This window comes from Patagioenas fasciata, chromosome 13 (assembly GCF_037038585.1).
Source record: "Patagioenas fasciata isolate bPatFas1 chromosome 13, bPatFas1.hap1, whole genome shotgun sequence".
In the NCBI taxonomy this organism is placed as follows: domain Eukaryota; kingdom Metazoa; phylum Chordata; class Aves; order Columbiformes; family Columbidae; genus Patagioenas; species Patagioenas fasciata.
In genome coordinates, this window is record NC_092532.1 from 16,954,740 (window position 1) to 16,982,682 (window position 27,943).

General features: G+C 45.3%; 1 protein-coding gene and 2 long non-coding RNA genes across 16 annotated transcripts in view; 2 read left to right on the forward strand and 1 right to left on the reverse strand.

The window, feature by feature from the left end:
• Positions 1 to 7,936, forward strand: part of LOC136107181 (uncharacterized) — a 223,080-nt gene extending 215,144 nt beyond the window's left edge. For all 3 annotated transcript variants that reach the window (XR_010652248.2, XR_011741224.1, XR_011741225.1), the window contains exons 3-4: positions 6,474 to 6,613; positions 7,720 to 7,936. This is a non-coding gene — a long non-coding RNA (uncharacterized lncRNA). The remainder of the gene's footprint in view (positions 1 to 6,473; positions 6,614 to 7,719) is intronic.
• A 528-nt stretch (positions 7,937 to 8,464) lies between these two features.
• Positions 8,465 to 26,672, forward strand: VSTM2B (V-set and transmembrane domain containing 2B). The gene is made up of 5 exons (XM_065848630.2): positions 8,465 to 8,804; positions 9,467 to 9,651; positions 11,218 to 11,247; positions 12,184 to 12,595; positions 26,022 to 26,672. The coding sequence occupies exons 1-5, from the start codon at positions 8,732 to 8,734 to the stop codon at positions 26,108 to 26,110; spliced, it is 789 nt and encodes a 262-aa protein (XP_065704702.1). The 5' UTR covers positions 8,465 to 8,731; the 3' UTR covers positions 26,111 to 26,672.
• Positions 17,856 to 27,943, reverse strand: part of LOC136107530 (uncharacterized) — a 45,824-nt gene continuing 35,736 nt past the window's right edge. For 9 of the 12 annotated variants that reach the window (XR_011741228.1, XR_011741231.1, XR_011741227.1 and 6 more), the window contains 3 exons: positions 27,618 to 27,850; positions 25,430 to 25,560; positions 22,961 to 23,959 (listed from right to left, as the gene is read on the reverse strand). This is a non-coding gene — a long non-coding RNA (uncharacterized lncRNA). Of the gene's footprint in view, positions 20,536 to 22,960; positions 23,960 to 25,429; positions 25,561 to 27,412; positions 27,531 to 27,617; positions 27,851 to 27,943 lie in introns of those variants that run through there. The other 3 variants (XR_010652291.2, XR_011741229.1, XR_011741230.1) reach the window with 3 other exon arrangements.

Consider the following 27,943-nt stretch of genomic DNA (forward strand, 5'->3'; position numbering starts at 1 on the left):
GCGGGTTCTGACCATCCCAGCCAGAAGCTGAGAAGCAGAGGGAGGCATCACTCATGTTTATCAGTTTCTCAGGTCACTTGCTGGAGCAATCCCTGTTTCCAAGCCCTTCACAAGTGACTGCCAGCATCTGCCTGATACATCCTGGGGGGAAAGCCGTTTGATTTTCTGGATGGATTTTTCTTTGGTCTGGGTCCTTCCTGCCATGGCCATAAAATGTTAATGTATCAACAGGCCATGGCCAAACTTCTACAGTGTCACCTCCCAGATCATCACTTAATCCTCCACATTCATCAGCCCTGCAGCTTTCTAACTACAAGGAGCACCGAGGAAACACCAGCGAGTAATTGATCCTGCTTGAACAAAATAGTCATTTCAATTCTAATTTAGGAGCCATAGTCTCTTAATCTTTCTGAAACAGCAGGTAGCAGGTTGATTCACCAACAGACTGAAGAGATCCATTATTGATGAAAGGGTTATCTGCTAACTGAAAAATACACGTTCTTACACATCCCCGTTCCACAAACACGTGCTTGATGAGAGGGGTGCGGAGGTGAACCCCTCTCAGTTTGGCTGCTGCAGGGATGCTCTGCTGGCATCTCCATCCAGGCTGCTTTCTCCTGGTCCCAGCATTGCTGGGAGGAATGGGAACAGAGTAGTGAATCTGGCCCAAAGTTTCTGTTTATTTCATATAAAGAAAAGTAATATAAATTATTAAGTCAGAGCATCTGATTCATCGGTACAGCATGAGGTCAGGTGTTTCAGCTGATAAATGAAGACATCAACTTATTAGCCTAGTTTTGGCAGAATTATTAAGAGCATGTTTACATTCAAGCTCATTAAGGGAGACATCTAAAACCAGAAGCATCCAAAATTAATGGATGCTTTTTGAAACTGTTGGCTTCAATGAGTTGTGTTGCAGTCTTTTATTAAAAGCGGATAGGTTTTTGTGGTTGAGGCAGAGAGCAGCTGCAGATAGTTCCTTAGAAAATAAAAATACAGTCTTGAGCTGCAAAGGAAAATTAATTGAATACTTAAAAGCCTTTCTGCATGTCAGCCCAGATATGGTGTGTTTAATACAAGATGTTTGTGCCCAATCTGATTTTCCATGTTGAGTGTTTTATATATAGCATAAAATTCTTGTTCTACTTGAACTTTTCTTTTTCTTGCACTCTCATCTTTTATGCTCTAGTATTTATTGGAAAAATGGGGTTTCTGTACATTTTCTGATTGAACTGGTGTAACAAAGGTCATGATTTTGGTTTTATCAACTTGACGGATTCACACTGTCAACACCTCTTCTCTTGCTGTCTCACTCACCCATGATTCAAAGATGTAGCACATTGGCATGCTATGTACTTAAATCCCTAACTGACAGTTGCAGTAACTCGCATCAATTTGGAGTATTCCCCTATGTTCTTTCAGCTTAAGTGGCATTTATAAAGGTATTTAATATAGAAAAATCGTATAAACAACTATGAATACTGAGTATCTATATATGTACACTGTATAAATAGAGAAATATAGATCTATATCAAATAAAATGTATTTTATGTTAAGCTGTTATTAAAACAATTGGTCGTGCTGAAAGGCCCACAGGTGAGCACAGGCAGAGTGCCCCTCGTACCTGGGTGAGGCAGTGGTGCTGCAGAGGATGCTGCAGGTGCTGCTGGCTCGGCTTTCTTCCTCACTTCTCCTGCACGAGCAGCATCTCCTCTGCCACAGCCGCATGTCTCTGTAAGCGGCCCAGCAGACAGGTCAGGAAACCTACTGCAACAGTGTTTAATCACTAATGTCTTCATACCAGCTTCAGCTCTTGACCAGGGGAATGCAAGACGTGACTTTTTAAGAGCACTGTTTTTTCTTCCAGTAGTTTATCAAGTATTTATTATTAATAAACAGACAAATCAAAATGCAGTCTAAGCAAATAAAATTATTTTTCCCACCCCTGGTTAATCAGGCCTTATTTGCTTGGTATCTGTGATGTTGCAGTAATTATACTAATTCTCCAGTCATCCATTGAGTCTCTTGAAAAACTGGGTAGATGTGACTTGAATTTCTAAATCTTTCTATTTTCTGGCTTTGTACCAGTGGAAAGCCTAGCATGATGTGATCCTGGCAATGCAAATAATAAAAAGGAGGAACAATCTCAGTTTTTTTAAAACGTAAAGCAAACCCTTCAGTTTTACACATGGAAAACGTGTATCCTTCTTTAAAATCTTGCACAGTAGCTTCATCTCCTCAGCCTTTACACTGGGAACTGGCAGATTGCTGAGGCACTTACATTGCAGCTCACACAGAAACCCTTGCAAAACCGAGGCCTCAGCATTTAAGAGGCTGCTGCAGATCTTGTCTGATCTGTTGGTTTCTTATGTGCAGTTTTTTTCCGTAGGAGGTGCTGAGAGTTCTTTGAGGTCAAATCTATGTCAGTTTTCTGCACAGGAGATGTTACTAGTTTGTATGAGCCTGGTGAGAAGTACAAGGTACTGCCTAACTCAGCGGTGTTCTCTCTTGGACTTAATGTTCTTTTTTTTTAGTAACATTTTTATTAGTGTTCTTTTTTCAGTCTTTATTAGTAGTATTTTTGTTTCAATTCCCTATTACTTATACTGCTTTAAGAATGTAATGAATCAGGATGTTGGTAAACAATTGCTAAAAATATTTTGTAGACCCAAATATGGAGTGTTTTGAGTTTTATCAATAAGTTTCTATTTCAAAGGATGATTATATTACTTTTTCCACAGAAGAGGGACAAATGTTAATGTATAAAGTATAAAATTTTACTTTATAATAATTATCTTTAAAATGTAAGAAATTACAAGACGGTGAGCTAATATAGTTTATAAACATCCTGGTGTAAGTTAGACAAAAACATGTTACTCAGAGAATAACCACAGTATGTAGGTAGAGACACTTCAGAGACAAACAGTACTCGCCTCCAAACCATCAGGCACTGCCAGGACATCTTGGAGTCAGAGCTCCTCGTGGTAATGTTGAAGCCTGGCTGCTTCCCTGGATTTAGTATACGTCTGAAAAGCACAGGATTTTTTTCTAATCCCCAAGACTGAGCTGAGTTGTCTTTGTCTCTGGGTGATCCAACCCGTTCAAGCTCTTCCCAATAAATTTACCAGATCCCTTTTCCTATGCAGGGGTTGCAATGGAGGTGCAGCAGCTCCCACTTGCTGTAGGGTGAGCTGCTGAATGGCGGCCCCGCGTGCTGATGGACCCGACAGATGACAATTTTTATTTGTTGTCTATTCTTGCTATCTTATACTGTTATCTAAGTGCTGGGCAGCTGACATCATGTCTTTTATTAAAATAGGCTTGTACACTTTAAATTTGAGATAAATATTACAGCATAATATTTTCTGACTGCTTTTGATTTTATTGTAAGCACAGTGTACTAGAAGATGAGCTATTGTTGCATTATTATGAATATATGTTACCTTCCCTTTCCATATGTTCTTGTATAAGTGTCTCATACTGTTAGATCATTTAAAGTAGATAAAGTAGAACCTAAAGGCAATTAAAAATTCTGCTGCTGCATAAAGCGAGAGCAGCCATTGCAATAATCTCCCTGGGGAAACCACCGGTGGATTCCCCAGCACTGGACACTTTTAAGATTAAGCTGGACAGGGTACTGGGCCATCTTGTCTAGACTGTGCCTTTGCCAAAAGAGGTTGGACCAGATGATCCTTGTGGTCCCTTCCAACCTGGTATTCTATGATTCTGTGAACTGTGCATAGCCAGAACACAGAAGTGTGCATTCTACCTTAATCAGTTTCATAGAAAGTAAAATGAAGATTTTTGGTGGAAATGCCACTTATCCAGAGTAAGGATGAATAAACCAAAGAGACAGCACAGTCTGACAGTTTAAACCTTGAATTTCCTAATATAAGACCAATCAAGTCTTTCTCAAACACTGGGTTAGACTCCTGCCTATCACCTGGATCCTGGAATAACTTCAAGGCGGTGAAGCCCATTGCTTGCAGATGGGAAACAGGAAAGTCATCATGTATAGTGAAAACAATCCAGACGTTTGAACTTGCAGCGTTTATGACCTTTTACAGACTTCTTATGGGAACACAACACACTGTCAGTTCGGTTTGGGCCTGATCAGGACTGGAATTCAGGAGGTGGGGAGAAGGAAAGAAAAATGCAATTATACCTCTTGATTTGATGTTAAACCAGTGACATTTTAAAGACAACCGGGCTGGCAGTCGCCAGTGTGTTGTTATGAGCTACTCTGAGGCAGAACTCCACAGTGAAGGTCACTGTGCTGGGAGCAGAGATGTGAACATTTCAGCATCTCTCTCTTTTGCTTTTTGTTTGTTTGTTTGCATCCAAGATTCGCTTCTGCCCCTCACCCATTTTCCAAAGGCAATTCAGTTTCAGCAGCAGTCAGCACACCAGGAGTATATTCCCATTCCTGGGAGGGCATCCAGAGCCCCAGAGTTTGCTTGAAGGCTGCGGCAGCGCTGGCTGCTCCACCACGGGGGCAGAGGGCAGAGGGCCAGGGCTGCCCTCCCATGTTCATAGGAGTCGTTTGCAAAAGCATTTATTTTCCATCAGTAGGAGCAAAACTGCCCTCTGTGACTATGAAAACTTGTCAGTCTAATGAGGAAAATGAGAAAAGAAAACCTAACAAAAATCTAAGAACAGAGTGCTGAACAGGACTTATTTTTTGCCAGACAATTTAAGGCAGAGATGAACGTTGCTTAAATATGGTAAGAATACCACGTCACATCAAGTATGTTACAGCATTTTTACACCAACTCAATGTCTCCTCACATATGCTTTGTGTGTATAAAATGGGATATTTTTGCAGCTTTCTCCTTTTCAAAGGTGACCTGCACTGTTTTAATTTCTGAATGGATTAACTCCAAACAGCAGGGTATGAATTAAAGGCTTCTCAAGCAGCCATTAGAAAGTATTTTGGTTATTCAAATAATGGAGTTGCTAGTCATTTAAAAAAATTACAGGGAGAAACGTTCTTAAATGTCATCTGACACACAGTGCTGGAGCCGCTTATGGGATTTCATGAGTTGCTATAAAACATGGTCCAGCAACAGCGAAAGCACTCGCCCATTACCAGTCCTATGAGTCTGCGTCTGCTTAAAGCACCAGATACTCACGCATCTGCTGGTAATCACCATCACCTCCTGAGGTCAGTGATGCTCCTGCATTTCATCTCAAAGGAGGATTTGGACCAACAGTGGAATATGAGGATAGGAGTAGAAGATGACAAAGATGACTGTCACTCCAGGGGGAATTCTGCTGGTTTCATCCAATGGTCCTTCCAGATTCCTCCTGGCTCCCCTGGAAAGGTGCTCGGGAGCCAGAAAGGGACTTCAGAGCTTCTCCCTGCCACCATCTCCTTGGGGATGGCTTAGGGACGAAGTCACGCGGATAAAGTGGTGAAGACTCCTGTTGCCAGAACAAAAGCCACTGTATTTTGGCATATCCTAGAGCAGAAGGAACCTTCTCTACTAAAATCTGACTCAGAAGTGGAAAGCTATGGAAATCCAGTAGGATTTCTCCATAAAAACAGCCACTTTCAGCTTGCCTAGGTGTAAAATATTATTACCTATCTGCCACGCAGCTTAATGTAATATCTGAGTGACAATTACAGAAAAAAAAATATGCTCCTCAACCAAACACAGACTTCACTTAAACACCTGAATACTTTCCCTGATTTCACTGCAAATTGCTGGTGTGGATGACGCTGCAGGATCAGCAACTGCAAAGGGAGCTGCTCCCTGCGACATTCCTGCCGTTTGTCACCCGTTCGGGGTCTGAGTGCAGGCTGGTGAGAGCTTCTGTGCTGTACAAGTCCCGTTTGCTGGCAGGATTGAATCAATAAATGACTTCAAATGTTGTTATGATCCTAAGAGCAAAATGATTTGCACAGAGTACTTGCTAGTCAGAGCAGAGCACAATAGCTCGCCATTACAGTTTTAGGAGAAGAGGAGAACATAAAGAGTCTTGTTATTACTCTAACTTGAGATGGTGAAAACCACACTTGTGTTCCTAATTCCTTACTTTAATTGAATACGAAGATATCAGTGCCTTGGTGTTCAGCTGCTACATATAAAATCAAATTAGGTGGGTAGTAAATACAGTAGAACTGAAAGTTTAATGTTATAAATTGAGGGATACATTCAAGATAAAACTGTCTTCACTTCAGCAACACTATTACAATAACAACCTTAGATTTATTAAAATGGAACTAAGTTTAAATGCATTTGCTTTTCCTCTTCATTTTTATGACTTTTTTTTTTAAAGAAACAAAACTTAACATGAACTGGGTATTTTTACATTCGAAGCCTTTAGAAATTTCCCCAATGCTTCAATTTCAGAAGACATTTTTAAACATCAATTTTAATAAAATCTCAAGTAAAAGTTTTTCGAATACAATTTGTCGCTAGTAATTTGATATAAAAATTACTTCTGTATTGATTCTTTTTATCCATTAGGAGATTTCTAATCAATCCTGCTACAGAGGGCATGAAGTTGAGGAACTGCCTCGCTAGCAGAGGACCCAGTGAACCTGTTCTTGGGATCTGACCGAAAGTTCTGCTGCTCAGCGAGGTGGCTGCTGGGTTTACTTCCTCAGGTATGTCTGTCATGATTGCACCACACGGGGACTCCGGCAAGCGGGTAATAAAACTTGCTGCAGTGCTATATGGCTTCAGGCCATATGTGAAAAGAAATCATGATGCTTACTTACTGCCTGGAACACACTGAGCTTTTGGGTGGAAAACCAAAGCGTGATTATTAGACTATTTGATTAAATGGTGTTTAATAGAACTATAAAAGCTTTTATGATTGGTGGGGGCTGACTCCACCTGCCTGGGGAACTGGGCTCTGCCTGCTGGCAGGATTTAGGCTCCAGGTAAAGACTATGGAGGAAGGCAAGGAGCTGGTCTTCAGGCGAGTTGTCGTAGACCTACCAGAGGACTCTCACAGGATTTAAATCATGATGTGATGGGTAGGAATGGCTGAAAATGCTCTGAAGAAAAGCAATTCTAATAGGCAATATTGATTTGATACAGTTTCAGTATTTTTCAGGATTGCTTAAATTTAGTTGAAACTTTCTGGTGGAAACCATGTGGGTGGGTTTTCCCAGCAGGGAGCCAGCAGCTGGCAGGGCCCAGCCACTTAAGCCTCCTGCAGTCTGGATGGCTGGACAGGGAGTGAGCTGGGAAGCTGGATACTAGCACCCATTTATAAAGTGGTCTGATTTAGTTATTCCAAAAGTGAATGTTTCTAAATAATTTGTTTCATAGGAATCTTCATGTATCCAGCTTTGCATTCTGGTACAAAATTAAACCATTAAAAATATAAAGGAAATTTTCTGTGGATCATAAAACGCACTTACCATGCCATCCCAGTGATTAAATGAAGTTGCAGCTGAATAAAGTGGCGACTTTTAATGGAATTTCATGAGAAAGTAAGGCAAATATTTTCGAAAGGCACCTCAAATTTATTAAAATACAGCTCTCACATTACTTGCTGCAGAAATCAAACTTTACTTGTCATTGTAACTCACTGTAATGCCTTTACTAGCTTGACTTTTGAGTGCTTCTATTTTCTAATTGGGACATTTGCCTGAGAAACAGATGATCAACAGAAACATTTTCTTTTTATGATACTGTATTCTAAACCAATAGCAGGGTTTATTTTTTTCCTTAATGTATTTTTAACAAATAATAAACATAGCAACTTTGGAAGCCTGGCAGCAACTGAACACTCAGCTCTGGGCACGCACCACAAGAGGAGACCCAGACTTGGATCAGGAGCCAACAAAAAGCAGCCGGTTTATTGCTCTTCATTCAAGTAGTTGAATTACGTCTAGAGCGAGCCCGGGATGTTGAAACGAGCGGGAGGCAACACGTCGAGGGTGCCGCCGAGACTGGGTTGAACGGCAGAGCTCCGGGGCGGCGGGGATGGAGGGCGGCGGGGATGGAGGGCGGCGGGGATGGAGGGCGGCGGGGATGGAGGGCGGCGGGGATGGAGGGCGGCGGGGATGGAGGGCGGCGGGGATGGAGGGCGGCGGGGATGGAGGGCGGCGGGGATGGAGGGCGGCGGGCAGGGCCGGGGCAGCGCTGCGGGCGGGCGTCAGGCGGGGGCTCCCCGCTGTGGGCGGAGCGGTGCGCGGCCGCGGAGGCGGGGGCCGGGCCCGCGGCTGCAGCTGCGGCCGGGACTGCTCGTCGCCCGGGAGGGGAGAGGCGGGCTCGGACGTGCCGCCGCGCCTCCTCTGTGCAGGGGTAGAGCACAAGCCACGACGGGAACACGCCGGGCGCTCCCCAGGCTCAGGGAGAGGAGGCTCGTCCCTGCCGCCTCGCTGGACCTTGCTGCGAGCTCCGAGAGCAGACTTGTCAATGTGATGGGGCTCGGAGGGGAGCCCAGAGTCGCTTTCTCGCTTGCGGACAGCAGGAGCCCCCATTCAGCGCAGGGCAGTTGAAGCCCGCTGGCGGCGGAGCACCGAGTGCCGGAGCAAAGAACCGGGACGAGATTTATTGCTTCATTCCCAGGAACGTCGCTTTCACCTGCGAGCGAGTTTGAGCAGCCGGCTGTGGATTTTATATTTGCTTCCTCACAAACCAAGGTTAGTCGTGTGGCTTTGGCTTTTTGGGAAGGAGCCCTGACCCGGCCCCGCCGTGTGCGATGGATTGAGGCGCGCCCGGCTGCGCCCCGAGCCCGGCCACCGCCCGCAGCCCACATAGATGAGATGGAAAATCGGGGGCTCTTCTGCACCCTCTGTTACCTGATGTTCAACGCACCTCTGCTGTTCATAGTCACCGGTGAGTAGAAAACTTATGCCTGTTCTCGGGGGGAGCCGCCGCTCCGGACGCTGCTCGGTGGTGGGAGGCAGCGGGGCTCCGGGGCCGGCGGGGATCGCCGCCCTGCCCGCAGCCGAGCTCCGGCTGCTTGGCTCCTGCCGGCAACCGCTCCAAGTCCCGTCCTCCCCGCCGCTTTTTCCTGTGGAAGTGTTGCTGGCTGGGGGCAGGGAGCGCTGCTCGGGGAGGGCTTTTGCAGAACAAGGTGGCTCTGTTGCGGCCGCAGCTGCCGGCAGCGCGGGCTCGGTGCCTCGCAGCTACCAGCGCGGAGGGGAGCGCAGCCCGGGACAGTCCCCAGGCCGGATCAGGGGCAGGGGGACACTGGTGCCCCGGTATCCAGCCGAGAAATGGAAGGCCCCGAGGGGTTTTAAGGTCCTCTTCAAACTTTCCCTTTCCACTGGATCCGCGGCTGCAGGGTGGCGGGGACCGGCTCGGCTCGGCCCGGCCCCGGGTGCGACGTCCTCGATGCTCCGCTTACCCTGCTGTCACCGGGCTGCGGGAAACCCGTGTCTCGGTCAGCGCTTAGCCCTTGAGCTGAAGCAGCTCACGTTACACTGAAAAGCACTGATCTTATCTTTTAATCTCTTCCGTTAACCAGCCCTTGTAACTCTGTCTTCCCCTCCCAGCTACCTTTACTGAAGTTCCCAAAGATGTGACTGTTAGGGAGGGCGATGATATTGAGATGCCTTGTGCTTTCCGAGCCAGCGGATCCACCTCTTACTCCTTGGAAATCCAGTGGTGGTACCTTAAAGAACCAGCCAGAGAACTTGCCCACGAATTTGCCATCAGTGTCCCCGGCAGCAAGAGCAAGGTAATACAGTACTGTGGAGATATATCTATTCATCTGGTGCAGTATGCTCAGAGGGTGATCAAAATAAACTCAGCAGTCCCAGAGAGGAGAGCGCTTGCACTACCCAGTGCCAGTGAGTGGATGGAAGCACTGGTGTCCCCAGGCTCCCCCCGGGGACAGAGGAAGACAGGGCATGCACCATGGCAGACAGGAAAAAACATCACTGCTTTAAGGACTGTACATAGAAAATTATAAATGTCCCACTGCAAAATCAGCAACAAGGATTGAAGAGAGGCAGTCAAAAATAGCTTTAGCATGAAGTGGGGACAAGCAAAAAGCAGTGCTTCTGTGAGCTGGGCTAGGAATCGTAAAAGATGGGAGAGCCTCTGCTCACTGATAGAGCAGAGAAAGGCACAAGGGGTACGCCTCTCTCTGTTGGTATGTTAAGTATACATCAATCTGCATATGCAAATGCACAGTTTCTTGGGGGTGCATGTACATGTCTGTGTCCATATCTGGAGCTCAGCAAGGCATTTTCACACAGTCGGATGTAGTAATTAAAATGCATGAAGCAGAGTTAAATCTTGCGTGTCCTTTCCCTTCCCCCTAGGAAGCCGCCTGGCATGAGAGTAGGCTCTAGTCTAAATTTTTCAGCTGCATTTCCCCAACATAAGCCAGTTCATTCTGCATTCTCCTCCCAGCACAAGACACCTTGCTGGTGCCAAACAGGGCTGTACAAGGAGTGAGGTAAAGCAGGATTTCCAGGCCGAATTGCCTGACTTCTCAGGGCATGTCATCCTCCCCAGCCCCACGGCCCCTCCGCCAGCAGGGTGCCCCGTGGCAGCCTCCGTGCCTGTGCCAGCTTCCCTCTCTGTGGCACGCTTGTTTTCCTGCAGAGCTCAAATAGAGATGCAAAGCATATAGACACTGAGCTAATGCACTGCCGCCTAGCTGGGAAAAGTGTAAGTCAGTTGTCAGACAGGGAAATAAATCGCTTGGATTTAAATGTCTTCTTTAACCTTATATAAAACTGTGAGTTGCTTTTACAATAAATGATGACAGGGCATGCCTGGAGAATGATGACCGTCTCCCTGGGAGGTGCATCAGTGAGATGTGAGGCATCACTTAGGTTTACAGTAGTTGGCTAGAGACAAAAAAATAACCAAGGATGAAACCTGCTGAGCAGCACCTGCTCCCAGGATGTTTCAGGACCAAAGCTCAGCCCTGAGTAGTGTGGATCCAGCCTGCTCAAGCACTTCACTGCTGAGCTAATACTACTGGTAAAGCATCTTCCCCAGTGACTGTCAGTGACAGAGCAGCACAGCATGCAGCAAGCATTTCTTTGGCTGCTGTTTGCACCTGTGGTAAAGGCAGTGCTACTCTGGACACCACAGGAGCTTTACCAAAACAGTGCCCCCAGCCAAGCACTGGGGAACTCCCCCCTCAAGCACACATGGGCTGCATGAAAGGCAAACAGGGAAACTTGTATCTGTCCATGTCCTGTCCTTGCACTGGGGTGGGAAGATGAGCGTCTTCTTGATGTGCTGGCAGAGTTGAGTCTAATCCCCCTTTTCTCTGTTCTTTTAGGTATCAAATAAGGATGCAACTAAAATCAGTGTAAGTGCAGCTCGAGCTGGGTGGTGCACACCCCTCCTCCCATACACCTGGGACTTACCGCATGCCCCCTCCTTTCCTGACCCGAATGCAGCTGGTGTCGCTGGCAGCCCCGCTCCTGCAGCACAGCAGGAGTATGGCACGTTTCCCCTCCTCGGTGTGTCTTGGCTTGGTCAAAACGTTACCATCTGTTGCTGATGTAGCAGTCACGTCTCATTCCTCTCAAATCAAGAGGAGGTGATGCTTGCCTTCCAGCCCTTAGCCACGTTTGGAAAGGACTGTGGGCCAGATCGGGAGAGAAGTTTACTTTTTTCCCTGCCATCTGCAAACCTTAGTCGCCCTGGGGACCCCCTTCTCTCGTTGTCCTGCAGGAAACGCGCCCCTTCCCCGTGGCTGCGGGCCCGGGGTTGCCTCTGCCCCGGCGAGGCGGCCGCTGGAGGGCCGGTCCCTCTCCGCGGTGCTGAGCCGTGCGGGGCTGCCGGGCACCGCCTTGGGCTGGGCTTTCCCCACGGGCCGGGGAGGTTCGTGCGGGACCGGGCAGGGGGAGAGGGGACCCCCAGGCTTGGGGTGGGCACGCAGGGGGGAGTGGCAGAGCGCTAGTGGGGAGGGGGCCGCAGTGGCGTGGGGATGATGGGGAGCAGGGCCTGATTGTGGATGGTCCCTTGGGACCCCGTAGTGGGGCTTTAACAGAGAAGTGCTGGGTTTTAATGTCGGGTGCATTCGCTTTTGCGGGGTATTAGCCCGGGTTCGGTGCTCCGGACAGCAAAAGCCGCGTACCCGGGGTGGGAGCGAGTTCTGCCGGGGCTGCACTGAGGAGAGCGGGGTCGCTGCTGGCGAAGGGAAGGGGAAGGGGACGGCGGCGCGGCCGGGTCCCCGGGGCGGGTCGGGGGGAGCCGGGGCCGCTGCTGAGGCGGCGCCCCGCGGTGCGCTGTCTTGCAGACTGTCCGCGTCCAGGGCAACGACATCTCGCACCGGCTGCGGCTCTCGGGCGTGCGGCGGCAGGACGAGGGCGTCTACGAGTGCCGCGTGGCGGACTACAGCGACGACGAGACGCAGGAGCACAAGGCCCAGGCGCTGCTGCGCGTCCTCTCCCGCTTCGCGCCGCCCGACGTGCAGGCGGCCGAGGCGGTGTCGCACATCCAGAGCGGGGTGGCCCCGCGCCGCCACGGCCCTGCCGCCCGGCCCACTCCGCCGCCCGGCCCCGGCAAGCGCCCGCCGCCGCCACCGCCCCCGGCCGACGGGGGCGACTCCGTTGCCAGCGCCACCGCCACCACCTCGACGGCCGCCGCTGCCTCCTCGGCCTCGCCGCCGCCCGGGCAAGCCGCCATCCTCCGCCAGCAGCACGGGTCAGGTAGGGCCAGGAGCCCCTTTTCCCCGTTATTCCCTCCGGCCGTGCCGCCCTGAGTCCCGCCCTTCGGTTTCGGGCCCCTCTGTCATCGACAGGCGTGTTGCTGCGATGCTAAAGTTAAAGCTAAAACTAAATAATTACACCGGAATCTATAGCAAATGTACTTAAATTATCCTAAAAGCCAGGGCTCCCTGCCCTTCCCGAACTCAGCACGGAGGTGTGGGGCTGGGGAGATGGGTGTGAGCGCGGCTGGGACCTGCTGCCTCCGGGTAGATGCTGTGGGAGGCCCCACTTTCAGAGTCCCCTGGCAGCTTTTCGGATGGGGTAGCTGCAGCTTCAAGTGAGTAAAATGCCGTGGCTGTTCTGCAGAGAATTACAATTGGCGAGTGGTTACGGGGCAGGCGTGGGGCCCATGTGGAGCAGGGTGCAGGTTAGGAAGGAAAATGTCAATTGCTGTGTAATGAGCTCCACGTTGGAATTACTGGTAGGATAAGAATTGGAGATACTACATTCTATAATGGCTTGCAAATGTAAACACTGTGTTAATACTGATTGTCTATCAGTTAATACTGTATTAAGTTATTAATGCCACATTACCATATTACAGCTAGTCAGAGAAGGCTGTTGTAGGACTAAGAACACAGAGTCTTAAATCTACAGCGCAAAGGTATTTCAAGGCGTGTGGTGCTGCTCTGGCGGGGCTTTAGCTCCCTTCTCAGCCACTGTCACTTGGTTAATGTTGAACAAATGTCCCTGTCAAGTTATCTGTGGAAGAAGGGAAACAATTTAATGCCACTGACTGTGCAGGGAAAGCCCTGAGCTCTCCTCTCTGCTGGGTCTCTTCTGACGCAGCTTCATAATCCTCACACAGGAATGTTCACACATTGCCCTGCTACCTCTTCACACTCTCAGGGCAAACAGTTGCAGGTCTGGCCCACGGTAATGGAAATCAGTTGTATGTGGGTCACTGTGACCCACTAATGCTTTACAGCTGCTGCGTTTTCTCTGGCTACTCAGCTTTTGCTGTTTTCTGAATAATTTAGTTTCTTTCTCATGGAAGAAATATGTGTGAAAACTAGGGTTTACTGATTATCATTCCTAAAACTAAGCTGGCTGTTCACTGGTGTTTAGTAGAAGACAAAGTGATAATTCCTGAAGTCTAATTACAGGAGCCTGTGGGCATGTAAAAAGGTTCAGTTTGCTTTTGCTGAGTTCACTGACCACAGAAATTAAACTGAATGCTGTAATGCTCAGAATTGGTTGTTTTCCTATTGGAAAGGTCTGCTTTCCTCCTAGGAGCCCAGAGCTGCTGGCTGTTTTAGTGTTTCCTCTTTCCATTCACCCATGGTGACAATTCTTGCTGTGTTTTCCGTGCTGACAACACAAGTTCGGTTTGGGCTTTGCAGCACCGTGCATCCTGCCTACTGAACCCAGAGCTTATGTTGTGCCTGTGAACCAAAACCAGGATGATGGAAGTGCAAATGGGCTCAGTTCCATCTCAACAGATGGATGTGACTTTGTGCCGCCGAGAGAGCATGTCACAGATGTCTGTTAGGGCAAGACCCCCTGCCCAGATCATCTAAACTGCTGTCTGTTCTGATTTTTTACAAGCCTATGGTTTGGGAATGTGGCACTGCTGCATCGTTTCCAGGTTGGATTAGATTCTGAACATAAAATATAAGAGTTGTGGCCAGCAGTGGAGATAATGGAATGATTTAAATCAGTGAAAAAGGTAGTGGAATGCAGAAAAATATTTTGTGGGATTCTCCAAATGAAGGCTGATACTAAAGGGGTTACAAAACACGCTGAACCAACATTTCCTGCTGTGACATTTCTCGTGTGCACGCGGTGTCTGTGAACAGTGCCACGCCGTGGCAGTTTCCATCCTGCGAGAAAGCTGAAGGCAGTGAGAGAGCACAGGACTCTGTGCTGGTCATAGCACTGACTTAGTCAGGTATAACCCAGCAACTGCTGTTGTCTCCATACAAGGGAGGCAACTAATTTTGTATTTTGGTCTGTTCCTCTGTAAAAATAACATAATTTTACTCTGCCTTAATCAAGACCCCCTGAATAACAGGCTTCTACTTGGTTTATTGCAATTTCCATACCTGTGGCAGTTTGGAACTGCCTGTAATTATTATCAGTAGAACATCAGCCACAGCATGGCTCAGGAGATGAGCAGATGAATCACTTGGCCCTCAAAGTTCCTGATTCAGGTGCCTTCTGGAGCAGAACTGTCTGAGACTCGTTACCACGCGATGTCTCTTTGGTTGCTTTGTGAAGCAGATGGTTGCCATCCCAGTCCCCATCACTGGTGTGTTTCAGAAAGGCTGTCTGGGCCAGGCCCTTAGTTTGAAGCAGAAAGAGAGAAGCCTGGTGAAGAGGAAAAAAATGGATTTATCTCCCCTAGATGTGAAGTGTTGCTCCCTACCCAGAATAAAGATATATGGATGAAGTACTAATGTGGAAGACAGAGTGATGAAGACATGCAGGGATATCACCTGCTTTTGTCAGGAAATCAGAGACTCGGGTCTCCAGTGCTGTCACTTGGGTTGGATAAGCACTAAACTTTCTTCAAAATGTTTTAAAAGAAAATGGCATCCTTGAGCTTCAGAGTGCCCTATTTGTATGTTAAAGTGGTGTTCTTCAGAGCTATTTTAGGCACAGTAATTATTTTTCTCTGTAAATAATGCAGTGTCTTTATAGGAAATACTACTTCTCGTTTTTTCCCCTCTGTAAACGAGACATCTTGTTTCAAGTCCGCCCCCTCAAGGCAGTGTCATGGCTGATTTTCCACACAGTAGGGCCATCAAATCAAACCAAATCTTTGCTCACATAGGAAGTATAGCAGTGCAAGACCCAACCCTGTGTTGCTGTATGAAATATATATATGCATAGTAGCATAATACATATACTTTATTATCCTATTTCGAGCTCTGTAACACACACAGATAAGTACTTGCACCAAATCTGTGTGTAATAATTGACTCATCTAATACATTTACTCTCAAAAGTCTTTAGCATTTGTAAGTCTTTTCATTGTACACGGGGATATTTCCTCTGTATAAAAGCAGAAATGTCCTCAAACAATGGACTTGCCATCAGTGATTAAGAAACACCCTCATTTAATGCACTGGAGGGCTCTGCCTACAAGCTGATGGCATGGCACCAGCCACAGTGTCCTGCATGAATTGGGTTCTAATCCTATTTTCCTTGCAATAGAAATCTTCCCAATATGTTCACTGTATTAAGACAGGGCCTCTATGTGCTTGTATTCCAATAAATGTGATTACAGATCAAATGCTGCTTTCAGATGTGCCTGCAGGGCTCTTGTTGACTACAGTTGGAGTCCCAGTCATGCACCATGGAAAAATAGGATTCCCTACATCTTCAATTTGAACTGAAAAATGAACTTATTAGAATAAATGTGCCTGTTACTGAGATTCTTTAAAGAGCACAGAGTCTTAGCTGGTATCTCAACCAGGTATAAATAGAAAATCCATAGTTTTGGACGTGTTACCTGAAATTGTGTTTGGTAGGAATTTGTGATCAACGTCATAGTATATAAGGGAATAGATCCAGTGTAACAGAAAAATTGCCCAATATGCCAGAAATATTAGCTACTCAAACAATTGTGTCTGTAATGGTTATATTACCACATAAAAACTTGGTGCTGTGGTCTCACAAGAGATTACTACTTGTCTGCTGGTAAGGTAGGAAAGTGAGGACATGTTACTGAGGCTGCCAGCTTTAGCGCTATCAGATGAGTTGCTGTCCATATTGTTCTAAATGAAAATAATATTTGTCTTTCCGTTTAAACACTTGTGTGCAAGTAGAATCTTTTGCTGTAGGAAAAAATCAGGGTGAACAAGTGAAGGAGGGCATATGTTGTTAATGTGTTTGGAAGTGTTCCTAGTTTGTGCTGAGTAAGCAGGGGGGATACAGGAGCATCCCTGAGCAAGACACGTGGTGTCTGCATCCCAGAAAGTTCGTAGTCCAGATGGATGAGATGGACGAATGGCAGGGAGAGCGATGACCGCCTTTGTTGAGTCTGTGGCAGCTGTTGAATTAAATGTGAAAACTTAATTTCGGATCTCTTAATCTTAAATCCAGTGCCTTAGTCGTGAGACTAACTTTGTTATATGATAGGTGAAGTAATAACCAAGGATCTTCATACTGACCTTCTGGGAGGGAAATCGGTTGTGTTATCTCCTATCAAACGGTCTCCAAAGTGAGTGCCTGTGTATTAGCTTGGGGGCAATTTTTAGTTTAACTTCTGAGCAGAATGTAGATCAGACATTGCAGCTTCCAAAACCTCTTTTATTTGTTTGATCTCTAGCCTCACAGCTCTGAAGTGAAAGCTTTAAATAAAATAAACAAAGATGGGAGTGTGAAACAAGAAACTGTGCTTCATTATGCTTAGAGTGCTCTAGGAAGGACGCAGAGAGACTCATGTGTTATGCAGAGATGAAGTGTTCACAGCAAGGAAGAAAATAAGTCTTCACTTCACGCCAATCCCCGTCTCCCCCCCACAAAGCTTTAATGTCTGAGGCAGGAGATCTGCTTGTGGGCTACATGGCCTGAGATGATAAAGCACCAGGGCCAAGTTCTGCAGTCCCTGGGCATGTGCAGCTCCCAGTGATGCTCGTAAGACCAGCACATCTACAGAGTCAAGCTGTGAGAACCTACCTCGAGGCAGGAGACCGCGTGGCAGTGTCAGATCCCCGTGGTGCACTCAGAGGCAAAAGGTATTTTTTTGCAGCTTAGAGACAGGAAAGTAAATGAACACGCTGTTTTCTGGAGTGTAACGAGCTGTCGCTGGTTGGATGGGCCCTGTTTGGAGTGGCTGAGGTTGAGTTTGGATTAACTTTGGGTAAGGGTTTGAGTCTAGGGCTCTCCTGGCAGTGTCAGAATTTGAATTACCCTGCATGCTACTTCGAGAAACAGCCTGTGGAGCTTGTTTGCCTTTGATAGATGAACATTACACAAAACAGCAAGAAAGGAAAGTCTCTCTGTGTTGCTGTTCAGCTTAGGCTCCCTGCCTTTCCCACTTGGTCTGGTCTGGGTCCATTTCACTCCCCCTGTGCTTTTTATGAGACCAGGTATGAGCTCAGATTCTGTTGTTATTTGTAGTTAAATGTGACCTGGGCCTCATCACATTTTCCTTTACATTAAACAAAGTAGCAAGACAGAGACCATAACTGAATTATCAGGCTGACCTCCTAAATGTCAGTGAATAATAAACATGCAAAAAGAAGTCACATTAAAAACACATCACTAGCACTTTAATATCTAGGCAAATTAGACGGGTCTGGGGACAAGTGAGGTCAAATATCTTCTTTTGTGTGTGTGTAATATGGACTAATTCTCGAAGTGGACAAAAGCACGAACTGCAGTACTGTGTCACCTCATTACCTAGGGCAGAAACAAGCTGTGCCAGGGCGTTTTTGTACTGTGGAAATGCAATTTATTTGAGTAACCTCCTTTCAGTGGTTCCTGCTTGTTCCCCAGAGGACAGACAAAACTGTAGTGACCTATTCTGCTAAATCCTATGCAGTGTCCTTGAAGAAATCTGAATATTATCTGAACTTCTTTACTATCTTTAAGTTACAGATGAAAAAATGTTTTAAAAAATATTGCTGAACACAATGAAAGGAGTGTGCCAGGTCTTCCTAATGAATGTGGAAGCTGTACCTAGCACTGGTCTAGATTTCTATATGATTGATTGATTAGTGAGGGAAAATTAGAAATTTGCAGGAGGAAAGGCTGAGCACACCCATGTCTTTTTGTGCATGAACAACCAGCATTTTGGGCAGGAATATACACACACTGCTAGTTCTTTATGTACCAATTAAATAGATACTTTGCAAAACGGAGCCTTAGTTTGCAGTACTGGCTGACTTAGCCTGTGTATTTTACAAGAGGCAGGTAATTGTTACGTATTTCCCACCTCTGCTACATTGATGCAGCTTTACTGATGTATGAAGTAACACTGAAGTATGCTGTGGATGAGACAGTTCCCTAACCCTTGACGTGATGTACTTAGCAGTCAGCAGAAAGAAATGTCAAGACAATCTTGTGCTGGTACTAGTTTTGAGGAGGACAGTGATGGCGCTGGTCTCAAGGTGGAAAGCAAACATGAAGTAGGATCTGCTGGGAAATGAATCTTACGGTTGTTATGTGAAGAAGGTGTTTGTTCTGTGCATGACAGAGCCTGACAGGTCTGTGCTGGTAATAACAGAGGTTCGGGCTGGGTTTTGATGTGGCTTTGCAAAGGCAGTGAGGATGCTGACAGATTCACTGTTGCTGTTTACTATGTGGGGTTTTTTTAATTAGATAATGGCAGAGCAGTCCCATATGTCAATAATAAACAGTTCAAGTAGGTTTGTATTGGAAAAAATAGGGTTGTCAGGAGAATGGTGTTATTTGTCACAACAGCAGTTAACAACCGTGTATTTTATATTGCAAGGCTGTTATCAGTTGGGAGGCAATTTTATTAGCTGGAAAGAGGAGCAGTTTGGCAGAGCAGCAACTGTGCTCTGTGGAGAGGCAGTGCGATCGCAGCGCGTGGATCATTGAGCCGCGGCTGGAGCAGGAGCTGCGCTAACAAAGCCTGCACGGGGTGCAAGTGGTGGCCGGAATATCTGGTCTCACCTGGCGCTGGCGCGGCCGCGGGGGGACGCTCAGCACCCTCGCGGTGTGTGCGGCTGCTCCCTGCGGAAGGAGGCAGAGCGCAGCGGGTCAGTCCTCTAATGGACATCGTCTTCTGGGCCTGTCATGGTATTGGTCATGTGTAAAATTCAGCAAACTGGTATAATTAGAACTACTTTACTACTTTATAAATTTTAAAATCGGTGTTCTGATCTGAATCCCCCTCACTCTGGGAAGCTGGAGATTTCACAGGTCAAGAGGGCACTGAGGAACAACCCCTGTCCATGGTTTTTCCAAATAGCCCCTTTCTGGCTTATTCTGTGAAGTCTGACCTCCCTTAGATCTAGGGCATCAAAGGTCTTTAGTTAGCTAATATCTAGTACATCATATCAATCACTGCAAAGGTTTGGAGAGTTGTGGGTTGCTCCCAAAATGCCGTTGTTTGTTTATAGCAAAAAGGTGATCCTTTCTTTATGAAATCACAGGCGCTGCTTTTTTTCAGGCACTTGCTCTCAATACAGCCATTTTCCTTGTGTCATCACGTATTCTGCTAATGCACTTAGCTCTGTCCTTAAGTATGGACAGGGTAGGGTTATTTTTCAAAAAAATCCTCAAATAATCTGGACTCGGATTAGCTTAACTTTAGTAACTCTGATTGGAGTGATAATTACAACTGGATTGGCAGCTTACTCCTAATCCTGATCAAGTCTAAAAGACGGTCAAGTGAGACCCGCAGTGTCTTATTTACTTCTGGGTAGCAAATATTTACAACTTGTATCAATTACAGAATATGAAATCTGTGGTTCCATCCAGTGTGACTTTTATTGCAAGTCTTTCCCTAAAGTGTTGACTTAAGGAATTGTGTGACCATATTGGGCTTGCCAGCTTTTTGCAACATGGCTTTTTAGTCCTGCTTATAATGAAAAATTTGAGACCATGGCCCAGACTCTCTTTGAAGCTCAGTAACTGAGCTTCATTGACCCTGCCTATAGCAGTGTTTCCTTTTGGAGGTTGTTATAAATTAGTGTTGGTGTTTTCTGGAAGTTTTTCCAAGAGCGGATGTTTGGAGTGGCGGGGAGGCTGGTTTGGCGGTCTCCAGGTGAGGACAGATCCCAAGAGCAGCCCCTCAAGGGCCCAGCTCTGTGTGACTCGGCTCAGCTGCTGCTCTGCTGGGCACTGTTGGGGCACAACCTTCTCTCCGTACAGCGGTTTTCCCAGCCAGATGTGATGTCTCGCAGTGAGGCTCTCCGTAAGGCTCTCCGTGAGGCTGCGACTGCTCCCTCTGTGTTTACCTACCACAGAAGGCAAGCAGGTATATTGAGGGAAAATGTACCAATGTTCCCCATATTGTGTGTCCCTACTTCTTGTAACTTTAGTGGGAGATGAGTTTTTACCAGCCTCTTGACAATGCAACTGCATATTTTTCCCGTAAAAATAGAAATATTTTTTATAAAGGGAGAAGTATTTCTTGCTTTCTATGGACCTCCCTACATTAATCAAATTCACTAGTTTAACTACCCCTCTTTCTGTTTGTTAGTAGCTGTGTTTAAATACAAAAATGTTTTGCCCTGCAGAGCTGCAGCAACTGTCGAACAGGATCAGATCAGTTGTCCATCTAATCCCGTAGTTTATGTCTAATAATGTCCTCATGATTTAGGAGAAAAAGGGAAGAGCCTCCACAGAGGGTAACTGAGCACTTGACTGATCTGTGTACCAATGCATGTTTGGAAGGGATTGTTTGTTTAGTTGAAACACTAAAACATGTTGAGTTTCTAAAATTAGGATAGGAGTGGCTTTCACTTGCCCTCCTTACAGGGTATTATTTTGGCAATTCACTTCTAAATATAGGCCTGAACATAGCAGTGGGTACCTCAAGAGAGAAGGCAGACAAACGGTGAACCTCAGGTGTAACTGAGAAGACCTAAAATGATAACACAGTTTTACAAAAATCTGGCCAATAAAACTGGTTCCAGTTTCCTGGAGAGTTTGAGGTCACAGTGTGGATCAGGAACATCAGCATTTTCAAGAAGAAGGGTGTGGAGGGTAATTCTGATAGTTTCACCCAGCTGCAAGAGATTTACGCTTGACCTTAAAAACCTTGATGGCCTGGACAAAGGAAGAGAAAGCAGGATCACGAGCTGATAACTGCATGGTTGTGTAGAAATAAATACATGTGCTGACTTCTCTGAGGCATTTTTCTTGAGATGAGTTATGGAAAGCTGTTCCAAAATTCAGTGAATCATAAATAAAAATGCGTAGTGAGTAGAAAACTAATTTTGGCCTTGTGCCTTGTAGGCAGGTTCAGTGGTGAGCAGATCCTGTGCAGGTGCTAATAACTACATGGGGAGTCACCATTGCCAAGCTTAGCAACTCCAAAAGGCAGCTCAGGAGCTGTTGCCAGTTGCACCAGGCATGATGATCTGCAGCCAGCTGAAAGGAGCATTGGGGACCCCATACTTTAGTGGTTTTTGCATAGATTTCCATAGTGCCACATACCTCTTTTAACAAGAGCACCTCACCTTACAGACGTTGCTCTAGGGTTTAGGTGGGAGAATGTGCTGAAGTTCGCAGAGGCTCTGGCTACACTTCCATACACCAGCCTGAAGAATAAGCCCTTGGTGGGGACTGGGAAGTTGAAGGCAGCAGTTACAAAGCTTTAGGAAAAACCCTGATAGCAAAACTGCAGTGTGTGGATTGTGCTGCAGGTATTTAAGAGTGGAAGATGAATATATGCAACTTATAAGCTCATGTCTCAGACTGTGGAGTAATTCTAATGTGGTGTAGCTTATTATCTCTTCGGTTCAGTGAGTGTATAGTGACTTTAGTAATGGTGTCTTTTTAATTAAAAACTTTGAAGAAGCTCTTAGATCTGAAGTTTGGTAAATTCTCTTCAATTCAGTGGAAGTGCTCCAAATGTGTGTTTTATCTAGGAGGTTATTGCCTGTAATGATCCTAGACCAACAACCCATATAAACCCCTATGTTTTCCATAGATACAAGATTATAGAAGCGGTTTCTCCAAGAATATGTCTCAAGCGCAATCTAAAGTTTCTGGACTGAGGGAACGAGACAATCTATATGGTCAGTTTTATCCCTCACCTCTTAATGAAATGCCAGGTTTAAGAGTTTTAATTGAACAACGTTCTGGAAGGAAAGAGGCTGAGGCTGATGGGGCGCTGCGTAAAGCTGGGACTGGGAAACATCTCGTGACCCTGCCAGCTGGGGTCCCGCTCCAGCATGAACAGGCAGGCAGATTCTAGGTGTTATCTCATCTTTCAAGGAAAATAGGCTACTGCTGTCTTTCAGCTTTTTATTATATGGGCCACTGCATTTTGCCACTATCTCAGAGACATCAAGGGACTTTTCACATTCTTTTTAGGAAGAAAAATGGGAAACTGCTGGAAGCTGTGTTAAATATAGCTTGTAAAAGAACCATCCCATTTTTTCCATGTGTCACAAGTCACTCGGTTAATTAATATTTGTTTTCAACTGGATTAACTGTTTCAAATCAAACTTTGATGAATGCTGGCACAAAACAAATTATTAAATAGAAAAGTACAATAAAACATTATGATGTTGTAAATCGAAAAGGATGAGTGATGCCAGAGAACAATGCACCATACACGAACAGAACAATTTGTTATTGTTCTGCTCAGTCGTAGACTTTCCCTTTAAGCCACGTGCATGTAAATAATCTAAAAGAAAAATTGTGACTCGACATAGTGATAAATAAGCTTTCAATAACAAAACATCAAATGAATACTCAAAATATAAATGAAATGTTTCCTTGTAAGTGTCTGTAGTTTGTAAGTAACTGTCTACTCCTGATTTAAAGTCTCTGGCTAGAAAAATCTGTTCTCAAATCTGCATCAATCGCATGTCCAGATCCTAGTGGTCAAGACTACATTCTGTTTAAATTTACAAATGTAGCAATTTATTAAGTAAAAGTCAAGACTTCCAGTACCGCAGTAAAAGCAGAATTGAGGACGCTAAGTCCAGCTTGTTTATAAACAAACAGCATTACCCGTAATGACAAGGGCTTGGGTTAACTAAACAGGGAGAAATTACTGCAAATCATATTTTTGGTCTACTTGTGTTCAGAGGGAGAAGTCTGATACTCTGTGTATCTGCTTCTACTGGCTGAAGTCTCAGAGCAGAGTAACACTGAATCAGTATGAAAAAAAAAAGACGTTTGTATTTGGGGTTCAGTAAGAATAACTGCTTTTAAATATTTTTTTTAAAATAGATTTTATTTAACTCTTGAGATTCTGTTAACAGACTCTGAACTTATGTTCTGCTGTCAAATTAAGAAGACGGAGAATCTAAGTTAAAAACAATGGCAATTTTTACAAAAAAAAAAAGACAAAAAGAAATTGACTTTTGCATTAATTCACAGTCCTGCAGTGAGATTAAAACTAGTACATAAAGGTAAAAGGGGCAGAAGAATGATCTTGGTAAGCAGACACACATCAACCGCATGGAGTTGTGAGTCATACTGCTTTCTGTTCGAACCAGAAACAGTCCTCACCTGGTGTCCTTTGCAGCCCTTCAGTCCGATGGCTCTAATTGCTCTTGAGCTACAAGAGCTCATTTCTCTGGGCTGAGTTCCTCACCATTTCCACAGGAATTCCACCTTTAAAAAGTGCAGGTTTCTTCTTGGTAAGTGCCAGCATGTCCTCAAACTCCAGTCCTGTTCATTGCAAGAACAAGTTCAGCCCTGGCAGGGAAAAAGGAGTTGTCACTACCCTCAGGTTTGAGCATAAAAAAGCGCTTGGGGCTGGTGGTTGTCTGTTCCATGTGCTGGCCAGGAACTGGAGCTCCAGCAGGTGTTGTGCACTTTCTGCACACACTTCTAGTGTATTTTTGCAAGAATTTTACAAGCTACTCCTTTAGTTAGCTGAGTTGCGTTTGGTAATGATTTTCATCTTTAAAAAGAAAAATCCTCTGAATGCCTTACTGTTGCTACACAGGCAGTCTTAGCCACGTGTTTGTGCATGCACAGATTTAATTAAAACCTTAATAACTGAATAATCTCCGCACAGTCTAGGTGTCTGAGATAGCACTATGGGGATATTTCTTGAGTTCCTCAGTTGCACATACCACATTACTATGAACTATTTTTTATATTAGATATAATACTCTAGCTTTGCTGGTGAGGTATATATAGATTACGAGGCAGCCTTAACAGCAAGCCCAAGAGCAGTGGTTTACTCAGGAACTGTTCAAGGTATTTCCTTTGATCATGCCACAGCTGACAGAGACTCACATCTCCTAGAGACCAAGACTAAAGTATTCGCATTAGGGTGCCTGAAGTGAGTTTCCTAAATAGATGTGGCCTGATTCCTTTTCCAGAGATCCTGAATGCAAAAACTTCTTTTTTTTTTTTAAAGCCTTCACACTTTGCAAAGTGGCTCTGACAGTCACTTTTTTGGGTGACTGTCAGTGTTTTGAGCATCGATTACTCCTATATGTATGGTGTTCAGCACTGATGACGCCTCTCCCCAGGTGCCTCTGTGCACTCCAGCTGCCAGCCAAAGCTCTCGCTCGGCTCCTGCAATTGCATTCAACCCTGTGGAAATGTCCCATGGCCACGTGAGATGTCAGTCAAGGCCATGTTGTCATGTGACAAGGTTGGTGGCCAACTGCATATGCTAGTCCATGCCATGGCTTTAGAAAGGTGTCACCCATTGGCACTTGGGACCCAAACAGCTGCTGCTGCAGCCCAGTCCAAGCCTTGTTTGTGTGGGCCTGGGCAGTGAGAAACGCAATCCCTTGTCTGGCAGCAGAGTCAGAGATGGAGCAGCCCCAGTGCCCCACACCATGCTGGTGGGTCCTGCGTTCTCGGCAGAGCATGGCCAGCAAACCTCGACCCTACCACACAGGAGAGAGGGGCTGCACCATGGTGGCACATGGTAAATTCCTCTCTTTTCAGAGCAGGTAACTAGAAAACAAAATAACTGAACAAGTATCTTAGTGTAAGTAAGTGGACACAAGGCAGGAGCAGCCCTGCTAGCTACAATAAGGATGTGGATGCCACATCTTGCTGTGTGCAAAGGCATCAGTGTGTGCCCCTACCCCGGGAGAGCTGCATCCTCCACCTGCAGCTCTAAGGTCACAGGCACCAGTATCCCTGTGGTGGCACGTACATAACTCCCCCCCAGCTCTATATTGTGCTGCATACGCTTACCTCATAGGAGCAGGAGCAGTCTTGCTCTCCCCAGGTTTGGACGCAATGACTGTAACAGATGTGTTCCACATCTGACCTCTGTTTTTCTATAGCTCCTGTGCACATTTTTTAATTTAAAATTCTGCTCTTTCCTATAAAAGGTAAAGAAGATGTCAAGGTCTTGCTGTTCCCATTCCAAATGAAATAGGTTCATGTCCTGTTAATCAAGGAGAACAGCCACAGCATTTGTCATTTCCCTTTAAAGTAATGGGTGGTTGATACCTGTCATTTCTCAAGAAACTATATACCAGATTAAGGTGTATTTATAGAAATCTCAATTGCTGGTAACTTGGCTGAAGCCAAGTTTAGGCATGCCATTAGTAATGCATAATGAAATGACCTAAGTGGAGTTAGACTTGGGAGGGGGAAGAGAAAGCTATTTGAGCTGGATAGCTTGAGGATGCTGTTTTACTATTAAAATTAAGCTTCTGACCCCTGGCTCTGAAGTGATAAAAATAAATCTTCCCGTATCTCTCTTCTGCATTTAATCCTCTATATTGGAAAAGATAAAGAAAAAAAATCTCTTTCTCTCCCTTGTCTCTTTCTTTTCTAGGTACAGGACCTATTTATGCTACAGATCCGTTCCTATATATGTCCCTGTTAATACTGCATAAGCTTGTACATTTATTAGTAAACCACTGACGGACTACTTCCTCCACTCCTCAGCCAAACAGAAAGGAACCTATTTAAAAACAGAACGAACCCCTGACAAAAAAAATACCTACAGTTTTAAAGATGGACAGAAAGAGACTGAAAGAAGCATGATAAATTCTACGTGGGGGGAAAACCTTATTTTTGGGGATGCCACAGAAAGTAAACCACATAGAATAATGCATCTAGTTTCCAGACTCTATGGTGGAAAGCCCTGCTCTGTGCATGGCACTTTTGATTTCTCTATTTTAATGTAATATTTTTTTTTCTTTTCTAAACCCTTCCTCTGACTCTTCATTTTGCACGAACTGTTGAGCAGTTATCTTTATGACAATATGTAAAGATGTTGGGTCAAAGCCCTTCCTAAGAAAGGAAATATTTTTAGTAGATTATTGTGTTTAGGTTTTTTGGATTTCCTTTTTCTTTTTTAATTAAATTATTTCTTTTGGAGACATTTTAATTAAAAAGGTACATCTTACCATAATTAATATTCACTGTCAATAATATTTATTTTTAAATGAAGATTGGAAACAAGGTAAGACATTTGTTTATAAACTGTATTGTATATTGCTGAATAACAGTTGAATAAAAAGATTTTGAAATAAAGTTTTTACAGATGTGTGTGCTTTTCCCTGTGTCCTGAACCACCCTGAGAAGGCTTTGTGACTGTGTTTGTTCCTCACCTTGTCACAGCACAGAGAACTGAGGAAAGGTGCATCACAAAATTTAAATCAGTTACTTAATACACACCCCCCATGTATGGCCAAACCGCACAGCAGAAGGTGCTGACAGCTCGTCACCAGCTATAGCTGCATTTTCCTGTGGTAACACCAGTTTTCTCTGGGCAGTTAATGCAAGATCTGGTCAGATGGACAGTGTGACAGTGTGGAGCATTCAAGGTCAGTTGCTTTGTTTTCTCCAGGCCTCTTGGGAAAAAGATGAATCAGCCAGGAATGTTGTATTCCCTAGAGCCGCTTCTAATATTTGTTTAAAGTATACTCAGATTTTTTTTTAAACTTACATAATTGTGTCACCTGTCTTACCAAGTTGCAGCAGTTATTTTTCCGTTCCAAAATGCTTGGATTTTAAGGGAGATAATAGGATGACTCGGTAAAGAAACATGACCTTCTTTAGCTGAATTTAGTGAAGTACTTTGCAATTTCCTGTGTCTGACTGTGATTCTTACCCTTTCATTTGCGTAGCATTTTAGAAAACATGGTAAAGTGACAGCTACAGCACCAGCAGGACTTGGCACAAACTGTGAAGCAAAAGCAGGGTGTGCTGTTGCCTCACCTCATACCTGAGTCCTCTTCTAGGAGGAGGGTAGGAAGGGATTTTTCAGCTTCTCAGAAGGTCAGACTTTTCTTCTTCTAGAACTGCCGGTAATACTGAGGATTTGTGCCACTCGTCACTAGGTGTGAGACCAAACCACATCTGTATTTCATACATGCTACTACATTATAGTAATAAAATCCCACTTGCACTAGGGCAAACTCACCATGGGGATCCAAAGGTGTTAAAATCTTCATAAGAATATTCATCCCTTTAATGCCAGCTGTAGTATCCCATAGATTGGGGAAAAATCCTTAATCACCCCACAAAAAGCAGAACTGCTCTTCCGAAGAACTCAGGGGAGATGGTTGTTGCAAACCTGGAAGTGCATCAGTGTGAGACACTGAAGAGCACGGTCCTTGGCTTCCATACACACATGGAGGGAGAGTCTTCTGTAACCTGAAAGGAAAAGACAGGTGGAAAAAATTGTATTAATGTTGGACCGTGCCTAAATTAATCCCGGCATTCATGTCTGGGAACTTTTTGAAGGAC